This window comes from Equus asinus, chromosome 26, assembly GCF_041296235.1.
Source record: "Equus asinus isolate D_3611 breed Donkey chromosome 26, EquAss-T2T_v2, whole genome shotgun sequence".
NCBI lineage: Eukaryota > Metazoa > Chordata > Mammalia > Perissodactyla > Equidae > Equus > Equus asinus.
This window is the reverse complement of record NC_091815.1, coordinates 21724403-21741018: the sequence shown is the minus strand read 5'-3', so window position 1 is coordinate 21741018 and position 16616 is coordinate 21724403. Positions and strand designations below refer to the sequence as shown.

The 16616-nt window shown below is 34.8% G+C and overlaps 1 protein-coding gene across 7 annotated transcripts in view; it reads left to right on the top strand.

The window, feature by feature from the left end:
• ZNF567 (zinc finger protein 567) overlaps positions 1–16616 on the top strand; it is a 25387-nt gene extending 8771 nt beyond the window's left edge. For all 7 annotated transcript variants that reach the window (XM_070498988.1, XM_014848740.3, XM_014848739.3 and 4 more), the window contains 3 exons: positions 7763–7889; positions 8160–8246; positions 11937–16616. In XM_070498988.1, coding sequence (XP_070355089.1) covers positions 7847–7889; positions 8160–8246; positions 11937–13657 — 1851 coding nt within the window. In that variant the 5' untranslated portion in view covers positions 7763–7846 and the 3' untranslated portion in view covers positions 13658–16616. The remainder of the gene's footprint in view (positions 1–7762; positions 7890–8159; positions 8247–11936) is intronic.

Below are 16616 nucleotides of genomic sequence, written 5' to 3'. Positions count from 1 at the left end.
GTCTCCTTGGGACCTGCCCTCAGGCTACAAGTGGTGTGAATTGACAGTTCTCCTGTTGCTCTTCTGTTCTCCCAAGTGTAAACCCTCCTCTCCAGTTTCTGTCTGTTTGGGTCACTTTGCAGTGCTTTCAGATTGTTGCTTTTTATATTTTATCTGGAGTTTATAGGTGTTATCTGCAGTAACAGTCAAGTAAGAGCTACTCTGCCATTCTCGAGGCAGAACCCCAAACTCACCCATATTTTTTAATCAACTTTATTGAGGTATAATTTACATACAATAAAAAGCACCCACATTAAGTGCAGAGTTCATGAACTTTGAAAAGTGTATAGATCTATGTAATCACCACAACGGTCAAGATTACAAAATTTCCAGTACTCCCAAAAGTTCCCACATGCCCCCAGTTGCTCCATTGCCACACCCAGCCTTCAGTAATTATGTGTCTTTCTTCTTCTAAAGTTCATATAAATGGGATAATAGAATATGTACTTTTTGGGGGATTGGCCTATTTAACTCAACATAATGTTTTTGAAATTCATTTATGTTATTGTGTATATTAAAACATTCCTTGTATTGCTGAGGAGTATTCCAGTATGTGAATATCCCACAACTTCTTTACTCACTTTTTGATAGATTTTTTTTCCTACTTTTAGACTATTTAAATGATACTACTGTGAGCATTTACATAGAAATCTTTGGGTGGACTATATTTTCATTTCTTGTGGGTAAATACCTAGGTGTGGAATCAGTGGGTTGTATAAAAAAATGTGTGTTTAACTTTACAAGAAAGTGCCAAACTGTTATGCAAAGTGGTTGTGCCATTTTACATTCCCACTGGCAATGTATGAAAGTTACAGCAGCTTTGTATCCTCACCAATATTTGGTATGGTCATTTTTTAATTTCATTTATTCTAGTGGGTGTGTAATGGTATTTCATTATTGTTTTAATTTTCATTTCCCTGGTATGATTTAAAATGGTGAGCATTTTTTATTTTGCTTATTTGTCATTTATATATCTTCTGAGTTTCTTCAGATCTTTTGCCAATTTTTAATTGGATTGGTTGTCTTGTGCTGTGAGAGTTCTTTATATTTTCTAGACGTAGGTCTTTTGTCAGATAAAAGTACTGTGAATGTATTTTCCCAGTCTATGACTTGATTTTTTATTTTCTTAATGGTGTCTTTCAGAGCTGAAGTTTTAAATTTTGACAAAAATCCAGTTCATCAGGTTTTTGAATTTTATGATCCATGCTTTTTGTGTTCTACCTCAGAAATCTTTGCATACTCCATGGTGGACATATTTTAATCTTTGTTTATAAGAATGCTTAAAAGAATATAAGTATTATGGTTTTAGGTTTCCTTTTAAGTGGTGAATGATCCATTTCAACATAATTCTTTTGTATACTATAAGGTAAGAGTTGAGGTTCCTTGTTTTTGTTTTAATGGATATCCAGTTTTTCCAGAGTCATTTGTGAAAAGACATCCTTTCTCTACTGAATTATCCTAGAGCCTTTGTTGACAGTCATTTGACCATATATCCATAGTTGTATTTCTGTAGTATGTTTCATTGATTTGTATATTTTTGCTTTCCCTAGTATAACACAGTTTTGATTAGTGTATTAAGTCCTGATATTCGGTAATGTGAATCTTCCAACTCTGTCTTTTTTGGACTGGTGTTAGATTTGCTAGGTGTTTTATATTTCCATGTAAATTTTAGAATCAACTTGTCGATTTCTGTAAAACAAGCTACTTGGATTCCGATTGGTTTTCAAAGACTTTATAGATTGGTTGGAGATAATTGATGTGTTAATGGTAGTAAATCTTCCAGTCTGTAAACCTGGTGTATCTCCATGTTTATTTAGGTCTTTCTCTATTTTTCTCAGCGGTGTTTTGTAGTTTTCAGTGTACAGGTCTTGCAAATATTCGTTAATTTTATTCTTTAATTTCATTTTCAATTGTTTATTGTTAGTATATAAAAAAATTGATTTTTGTATTTTGATGTAAGTATTCTATGACCTTGCTAAATTCACTTATTGTTTCTAGTACTCTTTGCTGTATATTCCTTGGGACTTTCTACATATCTGGTCATGTTATCTGTAAGTACAGTTTGCCTTCTCCCCTTCCAGTCTGTAGCCTTCTATTTCTTTTTCATTCTTTATGTATTGTCTACAGTGTTGAATAGAATTGGTGAGACACCCTTTTCTTGATCCAGATTTTAGGGGGAAAACAGTCGTTCACCATTAAGTACAATGTTAGCTGTAAGTGTTTTGTAGTTGCATTTCATCAGGTTGAAGAAATTCTTTTTTTTTTTTAATTTATTTTATTTAATATTTAAAAAAAAATTTTTGTGAGGCAGATTGTCCCTGAGCTAACGTCTGTGCCAGTATTCCTCTATTTTGTATGTGGGACACTTCCACAGCATGGCCCAGTGAGCACTGTGTAGGTCTGTGCCTGGGATCTGAACCCACAAACCCCAGGCTGCAAAAGCAGAGCGTACGAACTTAACCACTATACCACCGGGCCAGCCCTGTTTCCATTTTTACTTTTGGGAGTTTTTGATATAAATAGATGTTAAATTTTATCTAATGCTTTTTCTTCATTTGAAATGATTATATAGTTTTTCTCCTGCTTTATTCTAATATTATGATGATTACATTATTGATTTTCAGATGTTATACCAACTGTGCATTCCAGGGATAAGCACCAGTTGGTCATAATGTGTTGTGCTTTTTATATATCACCTTACTCAATTTGCTAATATTTTATGGTTTTTTATCAGTATTCTTCAAGGATACTGGTCTATAATTTTCTTTGAATGTCTTTTCCTGGTTTTGGTAACAGTGTAACATTCCCCTCATAAAATGAATTGGAAAGTGCTACCCAGTCTACTGTTTGTTTTTTCCCCCCCACTGTTTTTTTTAAGAGTTAGTGTAATATTCTCATTACCTCTTAAATGTTTGATAGAATTTACCTTGAAGTCTTTTGAGCCTGGAAAATCTTTGTGGGAACTTTTTAAATTGCAAATTCAATATCTTTAATAGTTGAGTTTTCAGGTTTTTTTCTTCTGGTGTAACATGTTTTTTAAGTGAATATTTGTCTGTTTCATCTACATTGTATAATTTATTGCCTTTAATTTGTTTATAATCTTGTTATCTATTTAATATCTGTAGGATCTCAGAGTGGGCATATATGACATCCTTCTTAATTTCTTAATCCATCTAACTAGAGGTTTTTAAATTTTATTGATACTTTCAAGGATTTGGCTTCAGGTTTCATTGATTTTTCCCTTTTTCTTATTCATTTCCTATTTCACTGATTTTTGCTTTTATCTTTACTATTTCCTTCTACTTGCTTTAGGTTTAATTTACTCTTTTTTAAAGCTCAAGATAAAAGTTTAAATTATTGATGTTAGATGTTTCTTGTTTTCTAATATAAGCATTTAAACCTACAAGTTTCTCTCTTAGCCTGTTTTAATTGCATCTTCAAATTTTGATCTATTTTTATTTAGTTGAAAATAGTTCATGAAAATTTTCTTTTCAATTATTCTTTGGCCCAAGATTGGTTACTTGGAAAAGGATAGTTTAATGTCCAAACGTTTGGGGCTTGTCTAGATGTGTTATTTTTATTGATATCTAATTTAGTTCAATTGTGGTCAGAGAACATACTTTGTATGATTTGTCTTTAATCCATCAAGATTTGTTTACGTTCTGTCTTGGTGTATAGTCCATTTGCTCTTGAAAAATGTATGTGTTATGAAATTATTGAAAATTTTGGTCTATAAATATCAAATGAGTTAGGTGGTTGTCAGTATTCTAGAGTTTCTAAATCTTTACAGATTTTTTTCCCATTTTGGTCTAGTTCTTTCAGTTCCTGACAAACATTAACTGTGATTTTGGACTTTAAAATCTTATTCCAACTTTTGTCAATTTTTGCTTCATGTGTTTTGAAACTCTCTTATTTAAGTACATATACATTTGTAATTGTTAGATTTTCCTGATGTATTTACTCTTTTATCATTATGAAGTGTCCCTTTCTTGTCTGTAGTAGTAATACTCATCAACTTGAAATCTGTTTTGTCTACTTTTACTATAGCCACATCAGCTGTTCCATATTTAGTGTTTGAATATCTTTTTCCATCCTTTTACTTTCAGCATATTTGTGTCTATGGTATTTAAAATATGTCTCTTGTAGATAGAATATATTTGTCTTGCTTTTTTATACATTCTAATAATCTTGGCCTTTTTACTGGAGTGTTTAGTCCATTTATATTAATACAGTTAAAGGTATAGTTAGATTTAGGGCAGCCATTTTGTTATTTGTTTTCTGATTGCCTAACCTGTTGTGTTTGTGTGTTTATTTTTATCCTTTTACTTATATTTTAGGGAAATTTTAGGTTCACAGCAAAATTGACTAGAAAGTACAGAGTGTTTCCATTTACCCCCTACTCCTACATATTCGTAGCCTCTCCCATACCAACATCTCGCCTCAGAGTGGTACATTTCTTACAATCAATAAATCTACATTGACACATCATTATCACCCAAAGTCTGTAGTTTCCATTAGGGTTCACTCTTGATATTGTTTATTCTGTGGATTTTGACAAATATGACATGTATCCACCATTATAGAATTACACAGAATAGTTGCACTGCCCTAAAAATCCTCCCTACTCCACCTTTCATCCCTCCCTCTCCCCTAATCTTTGGCAGTGGCAACCACTGATCTTTTTACTATCTCTATAGTTTTGCCTTTTCCAGAATGTCGTATAGTTGAAATCATACAGTCTGTAGCCTTTTCAGATTGGTTTCTTATAGCTAGAAATATGCATTTAAGGTTCCTCCTAACCTGTTTATGTTCATCTGTTCCTACATCTTCTTGTATTTTATGTCAGTCAAATATATTTTAATAATTCACTTTGATTCCTGTGTTGCCTTTTTAGTTATATCTGTTTGCATTGTTTTTTTTTTTTTGGTTGCTTTAGGGATTGCAATATGCACCTTTAACTTATTGTGATTTACTTAGAGATGATACTGAATTACTTAAGGTAAAATACCTCAATCTTGCAACATTATATTTCTAATTACTGACCTCTCCATCTTCTGTTCTTTTGTTTGCCATGTATGTGATATTTATGCTTGTAATAAATGGTGCTAGAATGCTTATTCTAAGCGAAGAGTCTACAACTCACAGGCCAAATCCAACCTGCTGCCTGCTTTTGTACAGATTATGAGTTAGGAATGGTTTTTATAGTTCAAATGTTTGAAAAAAATGCAAAAGCAAAATATTTCTGACCTATGAAAGTTTTATGAAATTCACATTTTAGTGTCCATGCATGCAGTTTTATAGAAACAGAACTTTGGTCATTCATTTTGCATACTACTGTGGTTGCTTTCGTGCTAAAACAACATAAAATGTTGACCAACCCCTGCCTGAAACAGTGGTGTCTTTTAAAGAAGGAAGGAAATGAGTATTTATGTTCTTTTATATGTAACTTTTCTCATCCTCTTCATTCCTTCCTAAAGACCTTAGTTATCATCTGATGTCATTTGTACATTCAGCCTGAAGCAATTCCTTTACTGTTTTTGATGGTACAGTTTGATAGTGGTGAATTCTCTCAGATTTTATCTGAAAATAGCTTTATGTTGCCTTTGTTTGTAATAGATAATTTTGTTGAATATACAATTCTTGGTTGACGTTATCTTTGGCTTTTAGCTATTTGATTAGGATTTTCTAAGTGTGGTTTCTTTGGTTTTTATCCTTTTGGGGTTCATTAAGCTTTTTCAGTATGTAACTTAAAGTTTTTAGTAACTGTAAATGTGTTGGGCCATTATTTCCTTAAAAGTTTTTCAGACCCTTTCTTTTTCTCTCTTTCAGGGATTCCAATTACATCTGTATTGGATTACTTTGAAATTGACCCACAGATCTGTGGGTGAATAGATCTGCGTAATTCTATTAGTTTTTTCTTATTCTTTTTTCTTTCTGTTCAGATTGCGTAATTTCTGTAGATCTATTTACAAAGTTACTGGTTCTTCCTTTTTCTATTTCTGGTCTGCTGTTGAGCCTATTTAGTGAATTTTCCATTGCAGTTCTTGTACTTTTCAGGTCTAGAATTTTCATTTGGTGCTATTTGCATAGTTTACATTTTGAGGTCCCATGCCAAGTTTTCTGTTACTTTTTTGAACACATTTAGAATATTTGAAGGCTTTTCTGACAAAATCCAACATCAGGACCCACTAGGATTTAGTTTCCATGATTGACATTTTCTTATTATGGGTCATATTCCCTCTCCTTTTTTGTTTTGTTTGTAGGCCTAGTAATTTTTGCTAGAAACCTAGACATCATGAATAATATATTATAGTAATCTGAATTCTTTTATGTCTGTTTTTCAGAGGATTATTGTTTTTTTTGTTCTAGTAGGCAATTAACTTGCTTGGAATCAAACTTCACACTCTGCCCTCTGTCCCCCCTCCTCAAGTGTGAGGCAGCTGACATATCTGCTTGGTTTTTTAAGCTTCCAGCTGCTGCTTTTTGCCCTGGCCCCCAAGGGGAGGTGGGTTTTCCTTGTCTTTAAGTACCTTAACTCTCAGTCAAGGAATTGGTGCGTGTTTATACTTGATTTTTGGGGCTAATTTTCTTTAGTTCTCTTTCATCCAGGACTTCATCCCTTATACTTCCTGCTGCTTTTTCAGCCCCAACTTCTAACACGTTGATCCAGTAAGCCTTCAATTTTCTTCTGCTTGAGCTGTGAGAAGGTTGTGGAATGCTGTTAATCAAAAATGCAGACATCTCAGAATCTCACTAGGTGCACTTTTGTTTTTCAAGACTCTTCTGGTATCTTTCTGTCTGCTTTTTGCTAAGCCCTCTGTGATCTCACCAACAGTTGCTTAGTTTAACTATCAACCTGGAGTTCTGGCAGAGTTTATACTCAGATCCTTTCTGTAGTTCTCTCACTTCCAGAATTTATCCCTGAATCTCCAGCTCATCTGCCAGTCCTAAATTCTGTCCACCACCACCTTTGAGGAAGTAATCCATGGGGTTTTGGGTACCTTCATGCAAAAAAAGCCACAAACTTAACAATTCTTACCCATTGCAGTTTCTGTCCCTTAAGGATAAACTCTCTTCCAGTTTCTGCTTGCTTTGATTGCTTTCCAGTGTCTTCTGTTAGTTGTTTGTTATATATTGTGTTCAGATTTCATATTATCTGAGGGATTATCTGAGGGATTGTTTTCCTGACCAGTTCACTCTATTTTTGCTGGATGCCGAAACTCTCTCCCATGCATTTTATAGTCTTCCTGTATAAACACATTGATCTCAAAGGGGAAAAATTTGCCTCCTCAGTGAAGCCTGAGAAATTTTTCTGCCCTGTGACACACTGCATCCTGTAAATACTTGTGTTGTACCTGTAACACTTTCTTGCAGGTTTGTGTTTACACATACTTTCTTGAAGGTATGTATTAACATGCTTTGAGGCTGTAGCTACTCATGAGCAGGGACAGTGTTTTGTATGTCTTGGCACCCCAGTAAACGAATACAGTTTTGGGTACAAAGTGACTTCACAGTAAATACTTTTAGAATATGAGTTATTAAGTAAATTTGTTGTTCTGTACATCTACCTTGATTTTTGTTTTCCTTGCAATGTAAATCACAAAACAAGAAAAATGATAGGTTTTCTTTACAACTTTTCATATGACTGCCACAAAGGAATAGGATTAAAACTAGTCTCCAGTATCTCATCACCTTGTTCTGATCACAGTCCAATCCATTTCAGGGATCCGTGTCATTCAAGGATGTGACTGTGGACTTCTCTCGGGAGGAGTGGCAGCACCTGGATCCTGCTCAGAAGACTCTATACATGGATGTGATGTTGGAAAACTATTGCCACCTTGTTTCTGTGGGTGAGAAAACTCTCTGTGAAACTTTAGTAGCATGCATTTCCTTTCAAAGTGCCTAAAGAATGTGTGATCTTGAATTTTAGGGATAAGAGGTGATGAATTCTTTTTGGTTATCAGGAAGGATGAATATGTCTTCACTTGCCCACTGCTAGGTGTTAAGTTTACTGTTACACAAAGGAGGAGTATCTTAAATTGTATTACTGAACATGCACCTTACTAATTTTTCAAATGTACTGAAGCCTAAGCAACTTAATCCAAATCTTCCCTTATCAGGGTGTCACATGACCAAGCCTGAGGTGATCCTCAAGTTGGAACGAGGAGAAGAGCCATGGACATCATTTACAGGTCATACCTGCTTAGGTGAGTTTCTGGCTCTCAGGCACGTGAAATCTAGTGGAAAATAACTTTTAACTTTTAAAGTGGTCATGTGGTGAATGGCACCTTTGAGATATTTTGGGAGTATTTTTTAAAACCTTTGAAAAGACCTTCGTGCCTGCAAAACTTAAGTCAAACTTTCAAATATTACCCTTCCCATGTAATGCTTTTTTCCTGGGGCTGGCCCCGTGGCCAAGTGGTTAAGTTCGTGCACTCCACTGCAGGCGGCCCAGTGTTTCATTGGTTCGAATCCTGGGCGCGGACATGGCACTGCTCATCAGACCACGCTGAGGCAGCGTCCCACATGCCACAACTAGAAGGACCCACAACGAAGAATATACAACTATGTACCAGGGGGCTTTGGGGAGAAAAAGGAAAAAAATAAAGTAAAATCTTATTTTTTTCCTGAGTTTTCTTAATGTTATCAAAGGTAGTTCCCACTCTTAACTTAATCAAAATGTACTATAAGCCTTCCTTCTTTTAGATCTTTTTTCTTGATTTGTGTCTTTTTCTAGCATTCTCAGTCCTTTATCTCCTTGGATAGATTTCTTTCAGGCATTCTTAAGTCTGTCTTTAAAAAAGAGAAAATTTTTGGTTAATGTTTCTCTCCTTAGTTGCTTTCTATTTTCTTTCTTTCTCTTTGTTTTATGTTACCTCAGATTTGTTTTCTGTACTAAGTCTAAGTTCCCATTCTTAACTACACATCTAGTCATTAATTTTAAAACTTGCTTGTCTTGGCCCAGACTGATAATTCCACAGTTACCATTTTCTTCCATTAAACTTTCATGGTTCATTTTGTATGGCTGATCATTCCTGAAATCAGCTGTTGGTTTGGGTAAAACACTAACTCACTCTTTTCCTGATTCCCTGAGTGATTACTGTTTCCAGCTTGGTCTGTTTTCTTCAGCACTGTGGCCATATTGCCTGGAACAAAGCCTGCACATAATAGTCAACACATTTTTTTTTTAATGAATATTGTTTCACTGGACTCTCACTCTTATTTCTCTGATTTGTCCTCAAGGGATCTGCTCTTAAATTATAGTAATCTCATCCATTCTCAGCACGTAAGGTCTTTGTTTTATGTAGATGCCTCTGACACTGGCATATTCAGCCCATTTTCCCCACCTTTAATCCTTTAGGAATTCTACACTCTAATGTCTCACCTATTTTGTGACAATATGTTGAAAATGAAAATTACTAACTTTCCTAGCTCTTAAATTCTTTCCCATTATCTATTTCCAAATTATTTTTTCTTGCCGTGATATCAGCTTGATTCTTCTGTCTCTGTCGTCATCTCATGTGGATCTCTTCACAATTTGTATTGTTTATCAGCCTGTGAAACATATTTTACATCCTCTCATATTTTTATTTCTCACATCATACAAAATGACAGCTATCTTATTTCATATCTTGACTACTGTAATAACAATTTGGCTTTGCTAGAATTTGTCCTAATTCTTTCTCTTTATATTGTTACTTTCCTGACATGATATATCATCATTTGTTCCCTAATATATGAAATTGAAATTCTTCTTCATTCAAGGACTACCATAATAAGCCCTCATCTGGGCTTTTTGAGTTTATTTCTCTCTCTCTTTGGAAAACTCGTGCTAATTTCCACTTTGTATAGTCTCCTAATGTTCTCCATACATGTAGGATTTGTCGTGATATCTATATTTGTCATTGTGTTGTGTTCTGACTGCCATATACTGTATATCTTTTAAGTTAAGTCTTGAGATTTCTTCTCCATGAACTATTCTTTGACTATTCCACATCATATCCACCTTTTCTTTTTCTGAATTCCCATGCTGCTTGCTAATTACAGCACATACAATTCTTGGATATGATTATATAATTTGATACATGATTATGCATGGTTTATGCTTAAGGATTCTTTCTTCCAAAGACAACAGACAAGATCCTCTGTTTGAATCTTCTTTGCTTATTATATAATATGTTAGATATTCAGTAGTTGCTTCATTAACTGTTTGTGGGGCTAAGGGAGATATCTTTTTCCTCCATTCAGAAAGCATATACTGGTAAGTTCCTTTCAGATGTACCTGCTCAGGCCATGGCCCTATACATTGTGATGGAATGGGTGAATTCTACCAAATACTACCTATCTGTGATACATGGTGTTAATGTAAACTCAGAAGTGTTCAAAGGAGATAACCGATAAAGTATTCCTTTCAATGAGAAAGGATTACTATCAAAGTCTGCATTTTCACAAAATATTTATGACACAGTGTAAGCTTGTAAAAAGATTTGTCAAAATGATTTTTCTAGACCACAGTTATTTTCATGTTATAAAGAAATAGTGCTTAAGGTGATGGGAAATATGTGAAGGGCTTTTGAGATCATAAAACGGTAGCATTTTCTTGAAGATTCTCTAAATATGAGTAGAAATAAGACTGGAAGACAAGCCAACTGACTAAAAGAACATGAGCAAAAAGCATGTGATTAGGAATAAGTGAGGTATTTATAGGGCAATCAATCAATCAGTCAAACTTGTTACAGGTGAGATTTGTCAGATATGTGGACAACCCTGAAAACTTGTTTGAAGACAAAAAGTGAATCTAGGTGATGTAAAGTTTTGTTTACAAGAGAAATTCCTTGTATGTTAATATTGGAGGCAATGGAGTCAAGAAAAATATCAATTTTTGAGCCTAGATTTAACATTGTTCCAGTAGATGTGGGTGATTACAAAGTAAGAGAAGTCAGATATAGTTAAAAATTTATAAGAGAAATGAAGGTCAAGGTTAATGATGATTTAGAACTAGAATGAACAGTCTGCTCTTTCTAGTCCACCATATAGAAAACTGGAGTTAAGAAATGTTATCATATTGGGGTAAGACTTGAACCAGTTTTTCTTTAAACCTAAACAAATAAGCCAGCAATTAAAACAAGGAACAGTTATAGTTGATGGTCATGAGAGTTTTGTTATTGAACAATTCTGAAAGAATTGATAGTAACAGCGATCTGAATACACCAGTGAATATACCCCTAGTCAGTTTTAAAGTTCCTGTTGGAGATGTTTTCCTAGTTCTTCCCTCACAAGAGAAAATGATTCCCAGCCATATGGAGGATTAGAACCCAGACTGTTGGATCGTTTTTCTTAACACTAGGAAATTAATTGAATCATAGAAAGATTAATTAGCCATTGATGGCTACATAGTAGGGAGTGGTGAAACAACTGGAAGTGTTCCACCTCGCAATCAAGGGATGAGTGTATATAAGTATAGGCACTGATCTGTGTGCTCCAAAAGTAGTCGTTCCTCTAATATTTCCCCTGAACAAGCTTTTTTACTAATCTTTCTTGTCTCTCCTACTTAAAGCTTAATGCCCTGGATAGGTTCACTTCGTCACCTCTGAATCCACCTATCCAGGCATCAGTCCCTCTGCCACCAGTCTTTGTCTTCTCACTGCTTCTTTTTCATTTTGCTTTCTGCATGAAGTTCTGGTGCAAAGTGCAAAAGTTACTAGCATCCATTGCTTATTTTTTCATCCTTTTCTGCACTGAAGCATAGTTTTTATTTAGGTTCTTTGTCTTTTCCCAGGCTTGGAGGCATTTGTCTTGGGTCTTTTTTGGCCTCATATGCTAGACCCTAGTACAATTACTTTCCATAGCAAATGTGTGCAGATTCACAAATTGTTATTAATTATATTCTTTTCTAGAAGAAAATTGGAAAGCTGAAGACTTTTTAGTGAAATTCAAGGAACATCAAGATAAGTATTCTAGATCAGTTGTATTCATCAACCAGAAAAAGCTGATTAAGGAAAACAGTAATGCACATGAGAAGACATTTACTATAAGCAAAAACTCTGTTAATTCAAAAAATCTACCTCCTGAATATGATACTCATGGGAAGATTTTTAAAAATGTTTCAGAATTAATCATCAGTAATCTAAGTCCTTCAAGAAAGAGACTTAGTGAGTATAATGGATATGGGAAATCACTCCTCAGTAGTAAGCCAGAGACAGCTCACCCTGGAGTCAGATCCCATAATCAGCATGGCAGGGTTGTCAGTCATAATGAAGTGCTTATGCAGTATCATAAGATGGAAACTCCAGCACAGTCATTTGGGTGTAATGACTGTGAGAAATCTTTCCTTAAAAAAGGAGACTTAATTACACCTAATAGAGCTTACAGAAGGGAAAACCCATCTGAATATAATAAAAGGAGAAGAGCAACAAATATTGAAAAAAAACATACATGCACTGAATGTGGAAAGTCCTTCTGCAGGAAGTCAGTATTGATTCTACATCAGGGAATTCACACAGAAGAAAAACCCTATCAATGTCATCAATGTGGAAATTCATTTAGAAGAAAGTCATATCTCATTGATCATCAGAGAACTCACACAGGAGAGAAACCCTTTGTTTGTAATGAATGTGGTAAGTCCTTCCGCCTAAAGACAGCCCTCACTGATCATCAGAGAACACATACAGGGGAGAAATCATACGAATGTCCACAATGTAGGAATGCCTTCAGATTGAAGTCACACCTGATTCGTCATCAGAGAACTCATACAGGAGAGAAACCATATGAGTGTAATGACTGTGGGAAGTCCTTCCGCCAGAAGACAACACTCTCTCTCCATCAGAGAATTCATACAGGAGAGAAACCCTATATTTGTAAAGAATGTGGGAAGTCCTTTCACCAGAAGGCAAACCTTACTGTACATCAGAGAACTCATACAGGGGAAAAGCCCTATATTTGTAATGAATGTGGGAAATCCTTCTCCCAGAAGACAACCCTTGCTCTTCATGAGAAAACTCATAATGAAGAGAAACCCTACATTTGTAATGAATGTGGGAAGTCCTTCCGCCAGAAGACAACCCTCGTAGCACACCAGAGAACACATACAGGAGAAAAATCTTATGAATGTCCTCACTGTGGGAAGGCCTTTAGAATGAAGTCATACCTCATTGACCACCACAGAACTCACACAGGAGAGAAACCCTATGAATGTAATGAATGTGGGAAATCCTTCAGTCAGAAGACAAATCTCAATCTACATCAGAGAATTCATACAGGGGAGAAACCCTATATTTGTAATGAATGTGGGAAGTCCTTTCGCCAGAAAGCAACCCTCACTGTACATGAGAAAATACATACAGGGCAGAAATCCTATGAATGTCCTCAGTGTGGGAAGGCCTTTAGCAGGAAGTCATATCTTATTCATCATCAAAGAACTCATACAGGAGAGAAACCATATAAGTGTAATGAATGTGGGAAGTGCTTTCGCCAGAAGACAAATCTCATTGTACATCAGAGAACTCACACAGGGGAGAAACCCTATATTTGTAATGAGTGTGGTAAGTCCTTCAGTTATAAGAGAAACCTCATTGTCCATCAGAGAACTCACAAGGGAGAAAACATGGAAATGCAATAAATGGTGTGATTTCTTTGTGAAGCCTTTCCAAGTTATTATAACCCTTTAGTTTTTTTTTTAAAGCATGCTTAAACATGTTTATAAGGTAACTTTAATCACAAATGTAATGAGTTATTTATTTAAATTGCCATACCATGTAACTATCTGCTGTTTACTAGCATATAAAATGGGTATGATCATTGTTATTGAATGCTATCAGCAATGAAGCTAATTTTTTAAGTTTTCAAGTTCTGCTGACTCAGTTTATAAAAAAAATACTTCTATAATATATCCAGAGGCAAGATACAAAATGGTTATAATCATCAGTCTCAATAAGAGAAAGAAAATAGGAAGTATATTTCTCATTGCAGTCTGTAGAATAAAAAGTAGTTATTACTTCCCCAAAGATTACCACTTCTCTGGCTTAAACATCATGAAGTAGTTTTTGCATGTCTTTAAACTTTATATATATTTTATCATACATCGTGAATTCTTTTGTGTCTTGTTTCACTCAACATTTTTAAGATTCAGACATTATTGCATGTGGCAGTAGTGTATTCATTTCCATTCTGTATACTATTCCATTTTAAGAATATAATGCTATTTATCTATCCTCTTGATGGATATTTGTATTTTTTATAATTTTGTGTTGTAATAAAAATACTACTATAAATATTCTTGTATGTGTCTTTGTGTGTGTGTATGTAATTCTGTTGAATTTATACTAAGACTGGAAATACTCAGTCCAAGGGTGTATTTAAGTTTTTTCAGCTATGGTAGAACCACCAAACCTCTCAGACCTTTCTTAGCATGAGATGATTCACTTTGGGAAGTAACAGCCCTGATTGTAATCAATGTAGAGAAAGGTCTTTAGGTCATTCAGCTGGAGAATTCCTACTGAAACAAAATCCTCATAATGTATAATCCTTATAATGTGAGAACGCTGTTAGTCATCAATACATGAATATAATAAACGTAGAAGGACCTTTAGCTGTGGCTTAAACCTTACACAAAACCAGAGAATTCATACTGGAGGGAATCCTATAGTTGTCATGATTACAGGGGTACTTCTAGCCATAGCTTACACCTTATTCAATATCAGAGAATTCATACTAAAGAAAGGGAGATTAAGAAGGGACATAGATAAGGAAAATTTGGGAGTATAGGAGTCACAGTAGACAGAATTATGAAATATATATATATAAGTAAGCCTATGTGTAAAATAAGCTTTTTATGACTTGATTTAATTCATAAGAAATGTGGGTCTGTGAAAATCCCAAATGAAAAGTCACTGGAGATATTTTGATGTTTGAGAATTAGAAATCTGCTAGAATAATAACATCTATAGCATCTTTTCTGTGAAAATAGTAAGCTCAGCTGCAAGTTGAACAGTTACTGAAGGCCCTTCTTGGGGAGGATAACTCATAACAAATATTCACTACATACATGAAGTTGTCATATGTAATAAACATATTTAAATAAGCTGAGTTTTTTACCAGTTGAGTAGAGCTGTAAACCGGTTCTAAGTAAGCAGGAAAATGGTTGGTGGTTCAAGTATCTGACAATTAAAAATGTTAAACAGGCCTTCTGGCCTATGGAAAGGGACAGTAATCACCAGTGGATCGTAAATGGAAACCTGCTCATCAGTCCTGGTCTTGCAGATAATTTCAGAGCAAAAAAAAGAGCAGTGAGTGATGAGGAAAGTCAGACATGATAAAAATTGAGACTTGAAAGTGGCATAATGTAAAAGAATTCCTTATCTAACTGGACAGAACTTTGTGAAATTTAGCCTTAACTAATAATTACATCCATGCTTAGAGATTTTTCTTTTTTCTTTTTCTTAGAGTGCAGGCAGGATGAGCATATTAGAATAAAATAACTACAACAGTAGGTAAGATTACATGATCAATATTCAGAACTATGAGAACCTAGGAATTATTTTATTTGAATAAATCTGTATTTGTAGGTGAGTAAATACTATTATATGCAAACAAAGGTGAGTAACAAAAGAATTGTACTCACGACCAAGGATGCAAGCCTACCTCTTTTTTCCTGGGTATGTAGTGCATGGAGAGGTGTGGCCTAGCTGAATCTGTTTCTTCCAATCTTGACCCACCAAACATGTTGGGACTGTGAGAGTCATTCTCTTGGATATTCTGCTCGCCCTTGTTTCTGCTCTCCTAGGCATTTCCATGGCCGTCACAAAAATATAAGTCATATGGCATCCCTATATGTGCTATCCTGCCTTCTGATTGTATTATGAAGTAGCCATGATTTGCTTGTGGTATAACATTGTACACATTTGCTTGTTTTAGTTGTATACAATAGGACATAATCGTGTTTTATAGGTCTTGTGTATGAGGTACTAGAAAGTATGGTGTACTAAAGGACAGTTTTTTAAATGGCTAAACTTAAAAGTCCAATTATGAACTCACAGATGGTTAGGCTGTTTTCTTACCTAAGAGAACTCACAGTATAGGAGGTTATATAAACAAGTCATAAAAGTATTTGTATAGTAATCACTGGCCATCTCTCCTTATTTGTGCTCTTAGCTATTTACCAAGATCTCCCCAATTTCCACTCTCCTATCATAATAGCTAGAGCCACAAAACTATATATCACTTACAGGCGATGGAATGGTGTGTTGCTAGAAGAGTCACATTGTTACTATATTCATTGTAACGAAAACTTTTAAACTCAAGTAGGCCAGTCCCAGACTCCTTTGGCATCCTAGGGCAAATGGCAAATATGTTAAACCTACATTTTACATTTTGTATTTCCATTATTTCCCAAATCCTATATTTAGCCCTCATGTAAATCTCTGGAATTTAACATATATATTTTATCTCGGTTGGCTGAAGGGGAAAAGAGCAATGAAAAGACAATATGCAAATATTTGGCCACAGAAAGTTACCCTACTTGAAGTGTCCCTGCAAAAATTCAAAGTGGCAGATGAAAAGTGTTCTGTATGATTTTTCCT